Source organism: Palaemon carinicauda, unplaced genomic scaffold (assembly GCF_036898095.1).
Source record: "Palaemon carinicauda isolate YSFRI2023 unplaced genomic scaffold, ASM3689809v2 scaffold20, whole genome shotgun sequence".
Classification (NCBI taxonomy): Eukaryota; Metazoa; Arthropoda; class Malacostraca; order Decapoda; family Palaemonidae; genus Palaemon; species Palaemon carinicauda.
The window spans coordinates 270217-293779 of record NW_027169590.1 but is presented as its reverse complement, the minus strand read 5'-3'; the positions used below and the strand labels follow the sequence as shown (position 1 = coordinate 293779).

The following is a 23563-nucleotide window of genomic DNA, read 5'->3' as shown; positions in this document are numbered from 1 at the left end:
ACTCCATAATACCTGAAAAGATGAGATCTAATATCAGATACTCCAAGATAGAATTATGCATTGATCTGTATCCCAAAATTTCAATGTTTTCACAAAAAAGAAAACAAAAATTTAACGATCATTCAAACTAGTTCTTGTCACTAATACTTTTCTAGATTTGCTCCAATCAAATTAAACTTCCAATTCTTTGATAAATTATTGGTAGACAATTTTTTGGAAGGTTTCATAGACATTCCTGAGGGGCACAAAAACCCTTTGTTTCTGAGAATACAATGTTTAGTCTCATTGACGTTAGAGGTAGCACAAATGGGTTGTCACCCACACTTGAGTTGACAAACTTCAACCTTCAGAAATTTTTCACAGAGAAACTGAAAGACCAAATCCTCTTATCCAACAGAAAAACAGGAAAAGAAACAAACTTTTAATCCCAAATATAGAATCTTCAGAGTTGGAACCAGAAGATACTCCTTCAAATAGACCAGGATCCAAAAACGTTACAGTAAACTTCGCAATCACAAAGCTGAACTTAAATACTTTTCAACGTGTCAAAAAATCCAATCATCCAAGAAATGTAAAAAAATGGTATATTTGTCCAAGAAATCTGTCAAAAAATAGCCATTTATCCAAGAATGTAAAACAATTGGAAAATTGTCCAAAAAATTTATCAAAGGACAGCCAATCATCCAAGAAATCTTTCAAAAAAAATTGCCAATCATACCAAAAATGTGATAAAAAAAAAAATGGCCAATACGCCAAAAAATATGTAAAAAAGGGCCAATCACCTATCTCCTCGGTCAAAAATTAGCGTCACCTAGGTATGAAAGAACTCTTAGCCAACGATTCCTCAACCATTTTGAAAGAGAGGCCATCATCCTGGTGAACACAAAGGTCTACCCGAGAATGAAACATTGCACTTAAATTGGCAAATCTTTGGCTCATTGATAAAACGAAGATATTTCCATGAGTTGCGAGGAATTGAAATGTGAAAATCTGCATCTATGAGTACTGAAAACACCCAATCTTTTCTCTTTACCACCCCCAGAAGAGGGAATTTCAAAAGCAAACCTTGTGAGAACTGTAAACATTTTGAGAGCTGAGACATCTACAATTTGCTTTAACCTTCTCAATCTTTGGAGGTCTTGGTATAACCTGTTGCAAAATCCCGATAAATTACATAACTTTGTTTCAAAATCTGTACCAATGCTGTATTGCTAGATAATTCTGAAATAGGGCTGGTTCCTTGGACAAAGGAGAATTGCAGCCTGGAGGGATCAGGTAGACTTTTCTGACTACAGCTAGCAACCCAGGATTGGGATGAAGACCATCCCAAACATGAGAAAAACTATTCCTCCTGCGGGGATTTGCAAGGATGGACAACAATACTGTTCTCAAATAAGATCTGAAGTCTGGTTGGAAACTCTTCTGGAATGCCCACCCTGATGATATACCTCAGATACAAGAGGATTTCCTCCGGGTACAATTCCAAGACCGTCAAAACTGACTTTAAAAGTCGGAGACTTGGATATCATAAGAAAGTGACTCGTAGTATCACCAAGTATTGGTACCCACTCGAGCAACTACTATATCTTACTTACATACAAAATAAGACTCAAAATAAGGGAAAAATAGAAATATCAACAAATATTTCTGCGCCTTACTGTCTCAAGCATAAAGAAAATTATTTCTATCTCTTAATCACCAAGCACAGAAAGGTTGTTGGTACGTGCTATCTTAAAACAATTTTATATAAACAGGTCATTAATCCAAAACAAAATTAAAATTTTCTCTTCTATACTACTAGAAATAACTTCTCAATAATCTGCAGAGTAGATTATTTAAAGAATACTTCCTACTTTATCAACAAAAAAATGCATTTCTTTAGTAAACCAACTTGCAAAATGCAAATTTAAAGACTTGTCTATTGATAGACATTTCTGAGGGGCACAAAAACCCTTTGTCTCTGAGAATATGGTGTTTAATCTCCTCGAGGTTAGAGGCAACACAGTTGGGTTCAGTTGAGTAGCATTTGAAATTGGTTGTCCGAGAAGAGCGGTTTTGTGTCGCAACTTTCTCGGACACTATAACAACAATAAGAGGTCCCAAAACTATGGAAACATTTCCTTCGATGCCAGAACTGAGCAACCAGTCATCTTGACGACTGTAGAAATTCCGAACTTTATCGTTCGTCAAATTATGGCGAATGGTACAAATACGTATCATTCCATATTTGACCAGTCTTTTAACAGGGTACCTAACTTTCATACAAAGGGATCTGGAAGTAGAGAACAAAAAACTCCATTCCTTTTAGTGATTTCGCAAATGCGTTTACAGTCGATCAACACAAAAATTTCCAAATTTATAGACATACAGCTTGGACAAGTCATAGAACCATTTGTTGGTAGGAATCTGACTTTTCCACCTTAATTACCGACTACAAATTTTCCCTTGTCCACCTTTGGTTCCAAATGTAGCACAATGCACACGTATCGTCGGAAAACATAGCCACGGGGTTCCCTTCCACCAGTGGCTCCTGCTCCCGAAGAGCCTCGAACATTATAGCTCTCGGTAATTGTTATGAAGTAGAGTCCTGTGATAACTAGTTCCCTGAAGGATCGAAAAGATCTAGAGTTGCTCTCTATCCTTCAAGTGAAGGATCTGCAAACAGGGAAAGGTCTAGGATTTCTACTTCAGAGGAAACTACCGGGTTGACTGCCTGCCTGCGATCGTCCCATCATCCAAGTTGCAGTTGGTTCTTAATCACAGGACGTGCAACAGTGTCTAGATCGACTAATCCGTTCCTAAGTAGATCAAGATGAAATTAGAAAATTCTCATCAAAACAAGTTTCTCTAAGGAAATTATGGTTTCTAGAAGTGTCAGTCCCATCTGAATTCACAAACTTCAACCTTCTGATTTTTTTCAATGAGAGATTAAAAGGAAGAATCCTTTTATCCGACAGAAAAACCGGAAAAGACACGTTTAATCCCAAATATAGAATCTTCAGAGTTGGAACCAGAAGATCATACATACATACATATACCAAAGGCACTTCCCCCAATTTTGGGGGGTAGCCGACATCAACAAGAAACAAAAACAAAAAAGGGGACCTCTACTCTCTACGTTCCTCCAGCCTAACCAGGGACTCAGCCGAGTTCAGCTGGTACTGCTAGGGTGCCACAGCCCAACCTCCCACATTTCCACCACAGATGAAGCTTCATACTGCTGAGTCCCCTACTGCTGCTACCTCCGCGGTCATCTAAGGCACCGGAGGAAGCAGCAGGGCCTACCGGAACTGCGTCACAATCGCTCGCCATTCATTCCTATTTCTAGCACGCTCTCTTGCCTCTCTCACATCTATCCTCCTATCACCCAGAGCTTTCTTCACACCATCCATCCACCCAAACCTTGGCCTTCCTCTTGTACTTCTCCCATCAACTCTTGCATTCATCACCTTCTTTAGCAGACAGCCATTTTCCATTCTCTCAACATGGCCAAACCACCTCAACACATTCATATCCACTCTAGCCGCTAACTCATTTCTTACACCCGTTCTCTCCCTCACCACTTCGTTCCTAACCCTATCAACTCGAGATACACCAGCCATACTCCTTAGACACTTCATCTCAAACACATTCAATTTCTGTCTCTCCATCACTTTCATTCCCCACAACTCCGATCCATACATCACAGTTGGTACAATCACTTTCTCATATAGAACTCTCTTTACATTCATGCCCAACCCTCTATTTTTTACTACTCCCTTAACTGCCCCCAACACTTTGCAACCTTAATTGACTCTCTGACGTACATCTGCTTCCACTCCACCATTTGCTGCAACAACAGACCCCAAGTACTTAAACTGATCCACCTCCTCCAGTAACTCTCCATTCAACATGACATTCAACCTTGCACCACCTTCACTTCTCGTACATCTCATAACCTTACTCTTACCCACATTAACTCTCAACTTCCTTCTCTCACACACCCTTCCAAATTCTGTCACTAGTCGGTCAAGCTTCTCTTCTGTGTCTGCTACCAGTACCGTATCATCCGCAAACAACAACTGATTTACCTCCCATTCATGATCATTCTCGCCTACCAGTTTTAATCCTCGTCCAAGCACTCGAGCATTCACCTCTCTCACCACTCCATCAACATACAAGTTAAACAACCACGGCGACATCACACATCCCTGTCTCAGCCCCACTCTCACCGGAAACCAATCGCTCACTTCATTTCCTATTCTAACACATGCTTTACTACCTTTGTAGAAACTTTTCACTGCTTGCAACAACCTTCCACCAACTCCATATAACCTCATCACATTCCACATTGCTTCCCTATCAACTCTATCATATGCTTTCTCCAGATCCATAAACGCAACATACACCTCCTTACCTTTTGCTAAATATTTCTCGCATATCTGCCTAACTGTAAAAATCTGATTCATACAACCCCTACCTCTTCTAAAACCACCCTGTACTTCCAAGATTGCATTTTCTGTTTTATCCTTAATCCTATTAATCAGTACTCTACCATACACTTTTCCAACTACACTCAACAAACTAATACCTCTTGAATTACAACACTCATGCACATCTCCCTTACCCTTATATAGTGGTACAATACATGCACAGACCCAATCTACTGGTACCATTGACAACACAAAACACACATTAAACAATCTCACCAACCATTCAAGTACAGTCACACCCCCTTCCTTCAACATCTCAGCTTTCACACCATCCATACCAGATGCTTTTCCTACTCTCGTTTCATCTAGTGCTCTCCTCACTTCCTCTATTGTAATCTCTCTCTCATTCTCATCTCCCATCACTGGCACCTCAACACCTGGAACAGCAATTATATCTGCCTCCCTATCATCCTCAACATTCAGCAAACTTTCAAAATATTCCGCCCACCTTTTCCTTGCCTCCTCTCCTTTTAACAACCTTCCATTTCCATCTTTCACTGTCTCTTCAATTCTTGCGCCGGCCTTCCTTACTCTCTTCACTTCTTTCCAAAACTTCTTCTTATTCTCTTCATATGACTGACCCAGTCCCTGACCCCACCTCAGGTCAGCTGCCCTCTTTGCCTCACGTACCTTGCGCTTTACTTCCACCTTTTTCTCTCTATATTTTCCATACTTCTCTATACTATTACTCTGCAGCCATTCTTCAAAAGCCCTCTTTTTCTCTTCCACTTTTACCTTCACTCCTTCATTCCACCATTCACTGCCCTTCCAGAAGATACTCCTTCAAATAGACCAGGATCCATAAACGTTGCAGTAAACTTAGCAATCACAAAGCTGAACCTAAATACTTTTCAACATGTCAAAAAATCCAATCACCCAATGTAAAAAAAAAAAATGGTAAATTTTTCCAAATCTGTAAAAAAAATAGCCAATTATCCAAGAATGTAAAACAATTGGAAAATTGTCCAAAAAATTTATCAAAGGACAGCCAATCACCCAAGAAATCTTTCAAAAAAAATTGGCAATCATACCAAAAATGTGATAAAAAAAAAAATGGCCAATACGCCAAAAAATATGTAAAAAAGGGCCAATCACCTATCTCCTCGGTCAAAAATTAGCGTCACCTAGGTATGAAAGAACTCTTAGCCAACGATTCCTCAACCATTTTTAAAGAGAGGCCATCATCCTGGTGAACACAAAGGTCTACCCGAGAATGAAACATTGGCAAATCTTTGGCTCATTGATAAAACTAAGATATTTCCATGAATTGAAATGTGAAAATCTGCTTCTATGAGTACTGAAAACACCCAATCTTTTCTCTTTACCATCCCCAGAAGAGGGAATTTCAATAGGAAACTTTGTGAGAACTGTAAACATTTTGAGGGCTGAGACATCTACAATTTGTTTAAACCCCCTCAATCTTTGGAGGTCTTGGTATAACCTGTTGCAAAATCCCAGATAAATTACATAATTTTGTTTCAAAATCTGTGCCAATGCTGTATTGCTAGATAATTCTTAAATAGGGCTGGTTCCTTGGACAAAGGAGAATTGGAGCCTGGAGGGATCAGGTAGAAATTTTGACTACAGCTAGCAACCCAGGATTAGGATGGAGGCCATCCCAAACATGATGAGTGAAACTATTCCTCCTGCAGGGATTTGCAAGGAAGGACAACCAAACTGTTCTCTCATTAGACCAGGAGTCTGGTTGGAAACTCTTCTGAAATGTCTACGTAAGTGTAATCCTGATGATATACCCCAGATACAGATGGATTTGCTTTGGGTACAATTCCAAGACCGTCGGAGCTACAGACTCAAAAGTCGGAAACTTAGAAATCCTTAGAAAGTGACTCGTAGTATCCCCAAGTATTGGTACCCACTCGAGCAACTACTATATCTTACTTACATACAAAATAAGACTCAAAATAAGGGAAAAATAGAAATAAATATTTCTGTGCCTTATTGTCCCAAGCATAAAGACAATTAATTTTATCTCTTAATCACCAAGCACAGAAAGGTTGTTGGTACAGCCTCAATAGTGCCATCTTAAAACAATTTTATATAATCAGGTCATTAATCCAAAACCAAATCAAACATTTTCTCGTCTATAATACTAGAAATAACTTCTCAATAATCTGCAGAGTAGATTATTTAAAGAATACTTCCTACTTTATCAACAAAAAAATGCATTTCTTTAGTAAACCAACTTGCAAAATGCAAATTTAAAGACTTGTCTATTGATAGACATTTCTGAGGGGCACAAAAACCCTTTGTCTCTGAGAATATGGTGTTTAATCTCCTCGAGGTTAGAGGCAACACAGTTGGGTTCAGATGAGTAGCCTTTGAAATTGGTTGTCTGAGAAGAGCGGTTTTGTGTCGCAACTTTCTCGGACACTATAACAACAATAAGAGGTCCCAAATCTATGAAAACATTTCCTTCGTGGCCAAAACTGGGCAACCAGTCATCTTGCCAATTGTAGAAATTCCGAACTTTATCGTTCGTCAAATTATGGCGAATGGTACAAATACGTATCATTCCATATTTGACCAGTCTTTCAACAGGGTACCTAACTTTCATACAAAGGGATCTGGAAGTAGAGAACAAAAAACTCCATTCCTTTTAGTGATTTTGCAAATGGGTCTACAGTCAGTCGACACAAAAATTTCCAAATTTACAGACATACAGCTTGGACAAGTATTAGAACCATTTGTTGGTAGGAATCTGACTTTTCCACCTTAACTAACCTGCTACAACTTTTCCCTTGTCCCCCTTTGGTTCCGAATGTAGCAAAATGCACACGTATTGTCTGAAAACATAGCCACGGGCTTCCCTTCCACCAGTGGCTCCTGCTCCCGAAGAGCCTCGAACACTGCTGATAGCTCTCGGTAATTGTTATGAAGTAGAGTCCTGTGATAACTAGTTCCCTGAAGGATTGAAAAGATCTAGAGTTGCTCTCAATCCATCAAGTGAACGATCTGCAAACAGGGAAAGGTCTAAGATTTCTACTTCCGAGGAAACTACCGGGTTGACTGCCTGCCTGCGATCTTCCCATCAACTAACTTGCTGTTGGTTCTTATTCACAGGAGTTGTAACTGCGTCTAATTTGACTATTCCGTTCCAAAGTAGATTGAGATGAAATTAGAAAATTCTCATCAAAACAAATTTTCCTAAGAATATTATGGTTTCCAGAAGTGTCAGTCCCATCTGAATTAAGAAACTTCAACCTTCTGAATTTTTTCAATGAGAGATTAAAAGAAAGAATCCTTTTATCCGACAGAAAAACCGGAAAAGAAACAAACTTTTAATCCCAAATATAGAATCTCCAGAGTAGGAACCAGAAGATACTCCTTCAAATAGACCAGGATCCATAAACGTTACAGTAAACTTCGCAATCACAAAGCTGAACCTAAATACTTTTCAACATATGTCAAAAAATCCAATCATCCAAGAAATGTAAAAAAAATGGCAAATTTGTCCAAGAAATCTGTCAAACAATAGCCAACTATCCAAGAATGTAAAACAATTGGAAAATTATCCAAAAAATTGATCAAAGGACAGCCAATCATCCAAGAAATCTTTCAAAAAATTGCCAATCATACCAAAAATGAAAAAAAAAAAAATGGCCAATACGCCAAAAAATATGTAAAAAAGGGCCAATCATCTATCTCCTCGGTCAAAAATATTAACCAGTCACCTAGGTATGAAAGAACTCTTAGCCAACGATTCCTCAACCATTTTGAAAGAGAGGCCATCATCCTGGTGAACACAAAGGTCTACCCGAGAATGAAACATTGCACTTAAATTGGCAACTCTTTGGCTCATTGATAAAACGAAGATATTTCCATGAATTGCGAGGAATTGAAATGTGAAAATCTGCATTTATGAGTACTGAAAACACCCAATCTTTTCTCTCTATCACCCCCAGAAGAGGGAATTTCAATAGCAAACTTTGTGAGAACTGTAAACATTTTGAGGGCCGAGACATCTACAATTCGTTTTTAACCCCCTCAATCTTTGGAGGTCTTGGTATAACCTGTTGCAAAATCCCGATAAATTACAGAATTTTGTTTCAAAATCTGTACCAATGCTGTATTGCTAGATAATTCTGAAATAGTGCTGGTTCCTTGGACAAAGGAGAATTGGAGCCTGGAGGGATCAGGTAGACTTTTCTGACAATAGCCAGCAATCCAGGATTAGGATGAAGGCCATCCCAAACATTGAGAGAAACTATTCCTCCTGCGGGGATTTGCAAGGATGGACAACAATACTGTTCTCTAATAAGATCTGGAGTCTGGTTGGAAACTCTTCTGGAATGCCCACCCTGATGATATACCTCGGATACAAGAGGACTTACTCCGGGTACAATTCCAAGACCGTCAAAGCTGACTTTAAAAGTCGGAGACTTGGATATCATAAAGTGACTTGTAGTATCACCAAGTATTGGTACCCACTCGAGCAACTACTATATCTTACTTACATACAAAATAAGACTCAAAATAAGGGAAAAATAGAAATATCAACAAATATTTCTGTGCCTTACTGTCCCAAGTATAAAGACAATTATTTTTATCTCTTAATCACCAAGCACAGAAAGGTTGTTGGTACAGCCTCAATAGTGCCATCTTAAAACAATTTTATATAATCAGGTCATTAATCCAAAACCAAATATTTTCTCGTCTATAATACTAGAAATAACTTCTCAATAATCTGCAGAGTAGATTATTTAAAGAATACTTCCTACTTTATCAACAAAAAAATGCATTTCTTTAGTAAACCAACTTGCAAAATGCAAATTTAAAGACTTGTCTATTGATAAGACATTTCTGAGGGGCACAAAACCCCTTGTCTCTGAGAATACGGTGTTTAATCTCCTCGAGGTTAGAGGCAACACAATTGGGTTCAGATGAGTAGCCTTTGAAACTGGTTGTCCGAGAAGAGCGGTTTTGTGTCGCAACTTTCTCGGACACTATAACAACAATAAGAGGTCCCAAATCTATGGAAACATTTCCTTCGTGGCCAAAACTGGGCAACCAGTCATCTTGCCGATTGTAGAAATTCCGAACTTTATCGTTCGTCAAATTATGGCGAATGGTACAAATACGTATCATTCCATATTTGACCAGTCTTTCAACAGGGTACTTAACTTTCATACAAAGGGATCTGGAAGTAGAGAACAAAAAATTCCATTCCTTTTAGTGATTTTGCAAATGCGTCTACAGTCGGTCAACCCAAAAATTTCCAAATATATAGACATACAGTTGGACAAGTAATAGAACCATTTGTTGGTAGGAATCTGACTTTTCCACCTTAACTAACAGCTACCAATTTTCCCTCGTCCACCTTTGGTTCCAAATGTAGCAAAATGCACACGTATTGTCTGAAAATATAGCCACGAGGTTCCCTTCCACCAGTGGCTCCTGTTCCTGAAGAGCCTCGAATACTGCTGATAGCTCTCGGTAATTGTTATGAAGTAGAGTCCTGTGACAACTAGTTCCCTGAAGGATCAAAAAGATCTAGAGTTGCTCTCTATCCTTCAAGTGAAGCATCTGCAAATAGGGGAAGGTCTAGGATTTCTACTTCCGAGGAAACTACAGGGTTGACTGCCTGCCTGTGATCGTCCCATCAACTAACTTGCAGTTGGTTCTTAATCACAGGACATGCAACAGCGTCTAGATCGACTAATCCGTTCCCAAGTAGATCAAGATGAAATTAGAAAATTCTCATCCTAAGTTTTTCTAAGGAAATCATGGTTCCTGGAAGTGTCACCCACACTGGAGTAGACAAACTTCAACCTTCAGAAATTTTTCACAGAGAAACTAAAAGATTGAATCCTCTTATCCAACAGAAAAACAGGAAAAGAAACAAACTTTTAATCCCAAATATAGAATCTTCAGAGTAGGAAGAAGATACTTCAAATCGACCAGGATCCATAAAAGTTACAGCAAACTTAGCAATCACAAAGCTGAACCTAAATCCTTTTCAACATATGTCAAAAAATCCAATCATCGAAATGTAAAAAAAAATGGTAAATTTGTCCAAATCTGTCAAAAAATAGCCAATTATCCAAGAATGTAAAACCATGGGAAAATTGTCCAAAAAATTGATCAAAGGACAGCCAATCATCCAAGAAAATTTTCAAAAAAAATTGTCAATCATACCAAAAATGTAAAAAATAAAAAAAAAAATGGCCAATACGCCAAAAATTATGTAAAAAAAATGGCCAATACGCCAAAAAATATGTAAAAAAGGGCCAATCATCTATCTCCTCGGTCAAAAATTAGCCAGTCACCTAGGTATGAAAGAACTCTTAGCCAACGATTCCTCAACCATTTTGAAAGAGAGGCCATCATCCTGGTGAACACAAAGGTCTACCCGAGAATGAAACATTGGCAAATCTTTGGCTCATTGATAAAAACTTTCCAGTTCTGGACTGTTTTTTAAGAATATTTGGAAGACAACGAATAGAGAAACAATGAGAAAAAATCCCTTCTCAAATTGGGGGGAAGTGCCATGGTAGATAGCTATTTTGATAGACAATCTGGGAGGACCACAAAAACCACTTTGTTTCTGAATCATGGCGAATGGCGCAAATACATATCATTCCAAATATGTTCCTAATATCCACACGAAGGGATCTGGAACAAGAGAACAAAAAACTCCATTCCTTTCTTTAGTGATTTTGCAAATGCGTCTACAGTCAGTCGACCCCAAAAATTTCCAAATTTCTACACATACAGCTTGGACAAGTAATAGAACAATATGTTGGTAGGAATCTGACTTTTCCACCTTAACAAACCTGCTACCAATTTTCCCTTGTCCCCCTTGGTTCCGAAAGTAGCACAATGCACGCGTATTGTCTGAAAATAGTCTCGGCTTCCCTTCCACCAGTAGCTCCTGTTCCCAAAAAGCTCTCGGTAATTGATACGAAGTTGAGTCCTGCGACAACTAGATCCCTGAAGGATGTAAAAGATCTAGAGTTGCTCTCCATTCTTCAAGTGAAGCCTCTATAAACAGGGAAAGATCTAGGATTTCTACTTCTGAGGAAACTACTGGGTTGACTACCTGCGATCGTTCCATCAACTACATTGCAGTTGGTTCTTATTCAGAGGAATTGCAAGCACGTCTGAATCAACTACACCGTTTCTAGGTGGATCGAGATGAAATTAGAAAATTCTCATCAAAACAAGTTTTTCTAAGAATATAATGGTTTCTAGAAGTGTTGGTCCCATCTGAATTGACAAACTTTAACCTTCAGATTTTTTTTTCCATGAGAGATTAAAAAGACAGAATCCTTTTATCCGACAGAAAAACCAGAAACAAACTTTTAATCCCAAATATAGAATCTTCAGAGTAGGAAGAAGACACTTCAAATCGACCAGGATCAATAAATGTTACAGTAAACTCGGCAACCACAGAGCTGAACCTGAATCCTTTTCAACAAATGTCAAAAAATAGCCAATCATCAAAAGGCAAATTGTCCAACAAATCTGTCGAAATATGGCCAATCATCCAAGAAATGTAAAAAAAAAAATGGCAAATTTGTCCAAGAAATCTGTCAAAAAATAGCCAATTAACCAAGAATGTAAAAAAAAAAAAGAAAATCGTCCGAAACATGTGAAAATATGGCCAATCATCCAAGAAATTGTCAAAAAAAAATTGCCAATCATACCAAAAATGCAAAGAAAATGGCCAATAGTCCAAGAAATCCGTAAAAAATGGCCAATCATCTATCTCCTTGGTCAAAAATTAGCCAGTCACCTAGGTATGAAAGAACTCTTAGCCAACGATTCCTCGACCGTTTTGAAAGAGGCCATCATCCTGGTGAACACAAAGGTCTACCCGAGAATGAAATATTGGCAAATCTTTGGCTCATTGATAAAAACGAAGATATTTCCATGAATTGCGAGGAATTGAAATGTGAAAATCTGCATCTATGAGTACTGAAAACACCCAATCTTTTCTCTCTATCACCCCCAGAAGAGGGAATTTCAATAGCAAACTTTGTGAGAACTGTAAACATTTTGAGGGCCGAGACATCTACAATTCGTTTTTAACCCCCTCAATCTTTGGAGGTCTTGGTATAACCTGTTGCAAAATCCCAAATAAATTACATAATTTTGTTTCAGAATCTGTGCCAATGCTGTATTGCTAGATAATTCTGAAATAGGACTGGTTCTTTGGACAAAGGAGAATTGGAGCCTGGAGGGATCAGGTAAACTTTTTTGACTACAGCTAGCAATCCAGGATTGGGATGAAGACCATCCCAAACATTGAGAGAAACTATTCCTCCTGCGGGGATTTGCAAGGAAGGACAACAATACTGTTCTCTCATAAGATCTGGAGTCTGGTTGGAAACTCTTCTGGAATGCCTACCATGATGATATACCTCGGATACAAGAGGATTTCCTCCGGGTACAATTCCAAGACCGTCAAAGCTGACTTTGAAAGTCGGAGACTTGGATATCATAAGAAAGTGACTCGTAGTATCACCAAGTATTGGTACCCACTCGAGCAACTACTTTACCTTATTTACATACAAAATAAGACTCAAAATAAGGGAAAAATAGAAATATCAACAAATATTTCTGCGCCTCCGACTGTCCCAAGCATAAAGACAATTACTTTTACCTCTTAATCACCAAACATACAAAGGGTGTTGGTACAGTCTCAGTAGTCCTATTTTAAAACAATTCTATATAAACAGGTCAGATAATTCAAAACAAAATTAAAATTTTCTCTTCTATAATACTAGAAATAACTTCTCAATAATCTGCAGAGTAGATTCTTTCAAGAATACTTCCTACTTTATCAACAAAAAAATGCATTTCTTTGGTAAACCAACTTGCAAAATGCAAATTTCAAGACTTGTCGATTGGCATAAACGATTGTCTTAAATAACTCGTAAGATCTTTGCAGTATAGGAATCAGAATTAATGAGGATTAGAATGACTTACATGCCTTTACATTTGAGTTAGTAAATGTTTTTTATCTTCCATGGTATGGTGTAAGAATACTACCACCTTACAACCTGTGTGTCGTAGAAAGCGACTAAAAGGACAGCTGATAAGCCAACACAGCTAGACAGGAAATATGAGGTTGCTTAAAACCATTTACTTATGCAAGTGGAGGAATATTAGGATCTAGGTGTTCTGCCTCACAATCTAATAGTCTAAAAGAGCGGCTAGGATTACAGAAAGGCAAGAATCTTGCATCAGAAAGGTCCTAACTAAATAAAGAATCGGGGAAACTGTGAGAGGATCTCAAATCTGTAAAGTGCTATACACCATCAGAACCCTTACTACATACAACACTAGAACATCCACATCCGACTTTAAAAGTCAGGTTAGGATCTGAAACAGAACAGGTTACTTCAGAATGATTTGCCTTTAATTTTAGACTTGCTGGACTTCTGCGGTTTCACGAAAGCAGCAAACAAAATCAAGAGCTGTGAAGTTCATCACTAACAAGATAATTATTATTATTATTATTACTATCCAAGCTACAACCCTAGTTGAGAAAGCAAGATGCTATAAGCCCAGGGGCTCCAACAGGGACAAATAGCCCAGTGAGAAAAGGAAATAAGGAAATAAATAAATGAAGAGAACAAATTAACAATAAATCATTCTAAAAAAAGTAACTACGTCAAAACAGACATGTCACATATAAACTATTAACAACATCAAAAACAAATATGTCATAAATAAACTATAAAGTGTCTCATGTCCGACTGGTCAACAAAAAAGCATTTGCTCCAACTTTGAAATTTTGAAGTTCTACTGCTTCAACTACTAGATTAGGAAGATCATTCCACAACTTGGTAACAGCTGGAATAAAACTTCTACAGTACTGCGTAGTATTGAGCCTCATGATGGAGAAGGCCTGGCTATTAGAATTAACTGCCTGCCTAGTATTAGGAACAGGATAGAATTGTCTAGGGAGATCTGAATGTAAAGGATGGTCAGAGTTATGAAAATCTTATGCAACATACATAATGAACTAATTGAACGACGGTGGCAGAGATTAATATCTAGATCAGGAATAAGAAATTTAATAGACCGTAAGTTTCTGTCCAACAAATAAAGATGAGAATCTGCAGCTGAAGACCAGACAGGAGAACATTACTCAAAACAAGGTAGAATGAAAGAATTAAAACACTTCTTCAGAATAACATTACTCAAAACAAGGTAGAATGAAAGAATTAAAACACTTCTTCAGAATAGATTGATCACCGAAAATCTTGAAAGACTTTCTCAATAAGCTAATTTTTTGTGCAATTGAAGAAGACACAGACCTTATATGTTCAGGATTTGAGCTGGATTTCCCCCTGAACTAAAAGCAAGTTTCCTTTTACGCCTTTTAAATTTCAATTTGGTCAGCAACTATGGAAGCATACTTTTTCACAAGAGGCCTTGACAATCATCACAAGGACTATTCAAATCGCAGTACTGTCCATGACAGAAAGCTAAAGAGTATGCGGATCATGATCACCCAGAAACTATTCCCTGAATAATTTATGCTGTAGTATTAAACCCAGATTAAGACATCTCTAAACAGAGCTAAATCAGCCATGTCTGATTATTAAAGGTACCCTAAATTCTTTATAGTGGCCAGCATCCCCATATCTGATGAGAAACGCTAGAAAAAAATTAAAAGACGAAACAAATTAATGACCCCCTGGCACCCATTCCAAAATCATCAGGAAGCAAAGCGAAGACTGAAATCCCGCAAAAACTTTGCAACAGCGGATGGGCCATAACCAAACCGGGCAGCTGCTCACAGGCTACAAAAGTCGGGAAAGTGACCGACGGCCATCCAGTGGGGAATAACCCTCACCAGGAAGGACTGGGTAACTTGAACAGAGCAAGGGTGAAACTCTGCAAACCTAGAGATATCCACCACACATGGGAATTAGCCATCAACCCTGAAAGTCCATGTGGGGCAACACTATAAACAATGGAACACTGGGCCCTCATTGCTTGGATCAAGAGCTCAAGGGAAGCAATTGAAATGACCTCCTGAGAGTTTTTGTCATTGGCACAATAATATGCATACATATTATTATTATTAAATGATAAGCTACAACCCTAGTTGGAAAAGCAGGATGCTATAAGCCCAGGGGCCCCAACAGGGAAAATAGCTCAGTGAGGAAAGGAAATAAGGAAAAATAAAATATTTTAAGACTAGTAACAACTTTAAAATGAATATTTCCTAAATAAACAATAAAAACTTCAACAAAACAAGAGAAAGAGAAACTAGATAGAACAGTGTGCCTGAGTGTACCCTCAAGCAAGAGAACTCTAACCCAAGACAGTGGAAGACCATGGTACAGAGGCTATGGCACTACCCAAGACAAGGTACTCCCCCCAATTTTGGGGGGTAGCCAACATCAAACAAATGAAACAGAAAAGGGGACCTCTCCTCTCTACGTTCCTCCCAGCCGGACAAGGGACTCGACCGTGTTCGGCTGGTACTGCTAATAATATATGATCAAAACCCAAAAATCTGAAATGGTAACTGAAAGACACTACTGTGTGGCTAGCACAAGCCATGAACCACTCCAGTCTCATCGCTTTACTAAAAAAATAAAGCCTATTGAAAGGAAAAAAATCAGGAAATTCTTTAAGTTTTAGGGGGTAAATGTCGACGAAACTAAGCTTCCAGAGAGAAGCAATTAGATATGGAGAAGTTCATAACTTCAATTGACTAGCTAAAAATACCATAAACCAAGTTAACATTGAATACTTGGAATAAAAACAAAAAGCAATCATAAGTGTTCCATAAAATACAAATTACTAAATATCTGTTCAAAAATAATTTGTCAAATCAAAGGGTAAATTTATCCAAATTACTAAATTCATTACAAATTCTTAGATTGAATTTTAACAAAATTACTAAATACTTGTTCAAAAGTTGTCTTTTCACAATCAGATGCCCTTTAACTTAACTTACCAATTACATATATGATTTTACCCATTATAACTCATAGTATGAGATATATATTTCAAAACACATTATGAAAAGGGAGAAGAACAAATTCAATGGACTGATCTCATGAAGACCCATATTTTCATCCTCATCCTAACCAACTCCGGTTACACTTCAGATGCACAAAATGGTCATGACTACCCAGGAGTTGGAAAGGGCACAAGACAGACATCAGTGGTGAGAAAACTGAACCCTATACGTCCTTTGAACTGATACTGGAGTTAAACTAGTTAAACTACTTCAAGTTCACATAGTTAATTAACCTTTTACCCCCAGGCTCTTTGGAAATTTCCAACCCTTAACCCAAAGGGGGTTATTTTTTCCCAGCACATTTTGCAGTATTATTTTTTTTAAATTGCTCTAACAGCCTTAATTTTTGTCATAGAGAGGTCAGGTTGGTCTCATTCTCTTGGAAAATGCCTGAATTTTCTCAAAAAAATATAAAAAATATGAAAAATAAAAATTTTTATAGCATTTTTTGCAAGGTCATACCGGTACGTCCATGGGGGTAAAGGGATGGCTTTTGTGAAACGTACCAGTGCGTCCTTTGGGGGTAAAAAGGTTAAAACTACTTCAAGTTCACATTGTTGATTAAGATGTCTAGTTTAAATATTATCAAAAGAAACAGCTTATAGTGTACGTGACAGAAGGAAAGTTGGCCAGAGTCACCAAGAACAATACTATTCACCTTTTAGCAACATCTTGACATTGATGATAGACATTTAGTAGTACTGCTGTATTTCTATAAAGTATTATTATTAATAACCAAGCTACAACCCTAGTTGGAAAAAACAGGATGCTATAAGCCCAAGGGCACCAACAGGGAAAAATTCCCCAGTGAGGAAAGGAAATAAGGTAGGGAAACCATATTGAAGAGTAATGAATGATCAAAATAAAATATTTACAGAACAGTAACAATTTTAAAAAAGATCTTTCACATATAAACAATAAGAGACTCATGTCTGCCAGTTCAACATAAAAAAATCAACAGCATTAAAAGATATTTCATATTTAAGTTATGTCAGCCTGTTCAACGTGAACACCCTCGTTGTAAGAACTTTAGATGTTCTTTTGATGCAACTTGATTAGGAAGATCATTCCGCATCTTGGTCAGCTGGAATGTCAAATCTCTTCAATGGCGACATTTGATGGGATTACTTTATAACGTTGATCGAGGTCTATGAAGGTCTAATCTCTTCACAGAATATGGACGGATTACCTATAATAAAACAGAAAAGTTATCAAAAGGGTCACTACTGTACCTTCATTTCCTCAACTATCAGAGTTTAGTATAAATTCTTCATATGAAATAGTAAAAATACTTTATCATCAGTCTGATAAAACCTAAGTGGCTGCCTCTTTGATTGAATGAAATTAATATCCTGGCACAAAGTAACAATTAAAGTAAATAGACCAAAAGAGTTTAGCCCCATGCCTCTCTTCACTACAAAACCATCAACATTTCTTCTTTCCCAATGTTATCCTTACATTACATAAGTAACAATTAAAGTAAATTAACCCCAAAGTTTATCCCCATGCCTCTCTTCACTACAAAACCATCAACATTTCTTCTTTCCCAATGTTATTCTTACATTACAAAGACATCCTCTTCTCCTACTAAAATCTCTTCTTTCCATATCATCTGTAATGGCGGTTGAACGTTGGCTTACAGAAGGAAACTCGCACGCATAATTCTTTATTAATCTACAGCCAGTAAAATAACATATATAACAGGATGTCTCAGAGTTTCCTTCTGAAAGTCAACATTCAACTGCCATTACAATAGTTCAAATATCTATTTTCCTTCCGAATAACTGCCAAAACTAATGTCCTTTTCTTGACACTGGGGTTTAACTGCCTAAATACAAAACGCCACCTACAAAGAAAAGTTACCACATTCCAGTTCACGCTACTGTAAACAATATCGTTTTCCAAGAGCTAATTCTATTGACCTACTTCGTGGGGGTACAAACGAATCTATCTGCACTAACATCATCCTTCACCTAATGTCGCCATCTGATTCTCTCCCTCCCTCTTGATCTTCTCCCCCTAACAGGTTCCTTCCACGCACTCCTCACTCCCTCCCCACAACCCATCCTCAACACGTTGGACAAACCATTTCAGTCCTCACACAACATACTGTATATCACTCGATTTAAACAGATCAAAGAGTACAAATATTGAAAGACAAAATAATACAACAAGACCATTATAAACAAAATGGTTTTCATACTCATTCTTTACTTTAACTTCAAAATATCAAAGGGTAGTTTATCAAGATTATTATAGGAAAATATGATAGCACAGATCATGAAATAGGTAGTACTATTTTGTACATTAAATCTTGTCTATTAAAATAACTGATTAGAATGACGTTTTCCTCATCATTCAAACCTTTAGGAATGTCTTAGATGGCAAAGAAAAAGAGAATTTCTATCAAAAATTAGCAATAGTGTGTCCTTTTAAATGAACATTGGGATATTTTTTTGTATCAACGTGAGAATACTGTATCTATTCGAATTAGATATTTATATTGCTTAATAAAATGCAAATGTGAATAGTTTATCTAATCAACTGTAAATATACTTCAATAATCTTTTTTTTTAGACTAGTAATAAAAACCTAAGATCTTATCAACTTTCCCTTAATGGATTCCCGTGGGAGAATTCTATCTGTTAATATTGGGGTTGGACTCACGATTTTTGTCCACATGGCCCAGCATTGAACAGAGAGGACCATTCTAAACAGGGGTGCAATAAGGCAAAAACACGCGCGTTGCAATGCAAGGTAAAATTTCAAGGTAGGTCAGATAACAAGATGGAGAGGAAAAGCAAGAAAAGAGGTTCAATATGAATAAAAAATAAAGGGGTACAGTTATGGATAGAGGAGATGATAAAATGAGTATCTACTGTACCTAGATATTAACTCGGTATAAATGTCCACGAAGTACGGCAAAATATGTATGGGGTCCTTGCTGTTGCGACTGGCATTCTCAGGGCTATAGGCTACATCTGAAAGATAAATGAGAAAATCAAAAACACTGGAATAGTAGGAGTTAACTGAATGTGAAATATCTAGAAGCTGGCTCTCTATACCTATGATTTTAAAAACAATAATATAATACAAAGATCGCAACTTTCAAAGCTTTTTGCATACATCCCTAGAGTTGTTTCTCAAATATAAACTACAAATATGTCAATCTCATGTTTTAAGTGAATCTGTTTGTATGTTAAATTTGTAATGAACTTAACCCTTTTACCCCCAGGCTCTTTGGAAATTTCCAACCCTTAACCCCCAAGGGGTTATTTTTTCCCCAGCACATTTTGCAGCATATTATCTTTAAATTGCTCTAACAGCCTTAATTTTTGTCATAGAGAGGTCAGGTTGGTCTCATTCTCTTGGAAAATGCCTGAATTTTCTTAAAAAATTATCAAAAATATGAAAAAATAAATTTTATAGCATTTTTTTGCATGGACGTACCGGTACGTCCATGGGGGTAAAGGGATGGCTTTTGTGAAACGTACCAGTACGTCCTTTGGGGGTAAAAGGGTTAAGAGTGTATTACAGGAAAACCTTTTACTCTCTTCCTCTCAAAACTCAAAAGATCTAAATCCACTCTTGAAGACTTTCATCTGTAATAGGTTGGTCTACCTCGTTTCCAACACTTAACCCTGATTACCATTTAGCGTTTAGGCCCAAACCTTTAGGAGAGAGCTGTTGGGCTAAACAAGAATATGTAGTTTCGATACCAAAATGATTTACATAGTTCTTAAGAATAAGACATCAAAATTTCCTCGTTTAAACCTATGCTTCTTATAAATGACAAAGTAATTTGTATTTTTCCTAATGATACAAAACTTGAGCTCTTTATTAGGGTATATACTTTTAGCGAGAAGACTAGCCATAAAACTTTTAACGAGGTGTAACTACCCCATCTCTAGTTAGCGGGGAGTAGGGGGTAGTACCGGCTACCCTGCTCTCACACACAGGCACCTGTGTTCTATTGTCACTTTTGATGGCAGGCAGGACTTACCAGAGGATAGGTGATGGCGGGCCAAATTTGCATGAAGGTTTGTACCGTTAGAAAAATACAAATGACTATAAATTTGCCATTTGTTCCGACACTAAATACAAACCCTTTCGAGACTCACCCTTAACCCTTTTACCCCCAGGCTATTTGGAAATTTCCAACCCTTAACCCCCAAGGGTTATTTTTTTTCAAACACATTTTGCAGTTTATTTTTTTTAATTTGCTCTAACAGCCTTAATTTTTGTCATAGAGAGGTCGGGTTGGTCTCATTCTCTTGGAAAATGCCTGAAGTTTCTCAAAAAAACTATCAAAAAAATGCAAAAAAAATCTAAATAGCATTTTTTTGCAAGGACGTACCGGTACGTCCATGGGGGTAAAGGGCCGAATTTTGTGAAACGTACCAGTACGTCCTTTGGGGGTAAAAGGGTCAAGGTGGGTGATGGTGCTAACCAACTGGCTAGCTTTTGACCAGGGGTTTTTCCCCCTTCGTGTTACACAAACAGGAGGGGGAAAACACTTATGCCTTGCTAAAACCTAAGTGTAATAGAACGCTTTAATGGCCTGAGCAATCTGAGTATTGTGTGATACTAGCAGTGTGACTAGTCTAGGTAAAAATTCTCAGAAATGTAGGAATTTTTGAACCAGCCATAGATGGTACTCAATCCCACCTTGCCAGGGGGTATGGGGACAAGTATATATCTCTATACTAGGTTAGACTAGGGAAATGGCTTTACCTGCAGAGGGAGGAGGCCAGTTTGCAGAGTACCGTAGGTGCTGTTCCCCAAGATAGGGGAAGATGAAAGAAAGAAAGAAAGCCAGTCATTCCTCTCATATATCCCAGACTTAATCCCAGTTAACCACTGCCCTTCACTATCTGGTACAGTACTTGTCCATCAAGGAACCTGAGGTCTATAAACCACTTGTTGAGTAGCCACCACAGGAACAATGGAGAACATCTCCATGGGTCACATCTTGAAAGTAGTGGGTGGTGAAGGTCTTGTGACGCTTCCACATACCCGCTTGTAGGACCTGTGTCAGTAGTTTTTCTTGAATGCTAGAGACGTACCTATACCCTTAACGTCATAAGCTCTGGGTCATCTCGTTTGTGGAGAAGGGTCAGGGTTCAACGCTCAGTATATGACCTTGCGAATCCAAGACGAGAACGGGCTCTTGGTGATGCTTCATTTGACCTTCCCTGAACTGACGAAGAGTACCGACACTCAGGGGGAAGCTCCTGTAGTTCTCCTGAAGTAGCACCTCAGGTTCTTCCTAGCGTATTACAGTAGCTGTTGATATGGATCATTAGTCACGCTACATAGGACTCCCCATCTGAATGGTTTGAATGTGGGATACGAGCTTCTAGGAACAAAGTCGAGTATTGCCTTACCCATCGCCGTCAATGAGACGAAGGAGGACTATAGGATTTGCAAACTCTCTTAGCCAAAGCCAAAAGGAGCGAGAGAACTGTCTTCAAGGACAGGTGAGGATCTGCTGTTTGGCATCCTGGGTCGTTGGAGGCACTCTTTGGGGACCGAAGGACACGAACCATGCTACGTGGATTAGATCCAACTTCCGACTGAGAGACAATACCAACACAGAAGAAAGGTCAATTCTTTTCAGACTGAAGGCGAGGCTCAACGACAAGTGGTAGCCTTTCATTGCCGAGACCGAGGGGAGTTTTCCCCTTGAAGGTTATGCTGGAAAGTAGCAATGAGGGGGTGAGATACCCTGTCCATGACATCAACCACTGAAGGAAGTCTGCTAGCCTGTTAGCCAGCAACTGGAGAATTCTGGAGGTATCCAGAATATCCTTTTACAACTTGCTGTGAAAGCTTCTCCGTACAAGATGTTGGAAAGTGTCCAGGCGTGAAGAACATACGGGGCCTATGGCACTGTGGAAGATGATCACATGTGGCTGTCGAGTTAATCATGACGTGGAGGGAGTGTCTCGGCACTTCCGTCAGCAGCCGAAGAAGGTACGGGAACCATCCCACAGATGCAAAGCGGAGCCGAGAGGGGCATTGCCTGGTTGCAGAGGATCTTTCCTTTTTAAGCACCCTTGTCATTGAGCAGTGCGGGGGATAATTGCTAAAACGCCAGCTGACCTGCTGTTGCCGAATGCATCCAGCCATAGAGCCTGGGGATCCGGCACTGGGGAACTGAAGAGTGGAGGAGAGTTATTCAGGGACGTTGCAAAGAGATCCACTCTCGGGGAACCCCTCAAAGTCAGGACTTTGTAGGCCACTGGATGATACAAAGACCACTCGGGGACCACTATCCGAGTAGCTCTGCTCAGAAGACCGTGAGCACATTCCTGCTTGTCCGGAATAATTGAGCTGATAGAGAAACCGAGCAGTCTTCAGATCATTTACCATACCATGCTAGAAGAGAGAAGTGCTGCGAAAAACAAGCACCGCCCTATTTGTTCCAAATGAGCCACTATCGTGGTGTCGTCGTTCGCCATTACCACCGAGTGACCTGCCAGAGATTGATTTATCTGCTGCAAGGCTTCACTCATCTCTAGGAGATTTAAATGATAGTACCACTCAGATTCTGATCAGAGGCCAGAGGCCGGAGGCTGAGTGGTACAGCATGTGGGGTCAACCTTTCTTTTGCAGCATCTGAAGAGAGCGTCAAATCTCCTCGGAGGAGATTCTCGTTTGTCAATCCTCTTCTCAGGTCCGTTTCCTGCCTGGGGCCCGTAGACCAGAAAAAAGGGAGATTCCTCATGCTGCATACCTGGGATCTGGCTGCCCCTAAAGAGATTGGATTTGAAGGAGTCCGATGCGGGCTTGATGAACCAGTGAGACGGTGGCTCTCGGGATGTAAACACTTCTGGCTGAAAGTGTCTCATAAGTTAGAGACTATCATCAACTTCGACCTTCGACCCCATTGATCTGAGGAAACTTCTGCAGGCTGATGATGATGAACATGCCTAAGAATAACAGTATCTGATAAGCAAGCAGGGATATTTCTTAGTATTTACTTCAAGCCTTGATTGCAGTAAACTCGAATTGTCTCGGTGGTGATGAAAAGCCACCGAGTCTTAAGATTAGTCAGTCCCGAAATCTTCAGGGA

General features: G+C 38.7%; 1 protein-coding gene across 24 annotated transcripts in view; it reads right to left on the bottom strand.

Annotated features, from left to right (window-relative positions):
• Positions 1-15554: 15554 nt before the first annotated feature.
• Positions 15555-23563, bottom strand: part of LOC137635945 (uncharacterized) — a 152020-nt gene continuing 144011 nt past the window's right edge. For 4 of the 24 annotated variants that reach the window (XR_011042857.1, XR_011042856.1, XR_011042858.1 and 1 more), the window contains 2 exons: positions 19370-19466; positions 17401-17674 (listed from right to left, as the gene is read on the bottom strand). Coding sequence is in view for 1 of the 24 variants with exons in the window: in XM_068368409.1 (XP_068224510.1) it covers positions 17671-17674 (4 nt within the window). In the remaining 23 variants the exon portion in view is untranslated. Of the gene's footprint in view, positions 17675-19369; positions 19467-23563 lie in introns of all 24 variants that reach the window. The other 20 variants (XR_011042838.1, XR_011042836.1, XR_011042833.1 and 17 more) reach the window with 14 other exon arrangements.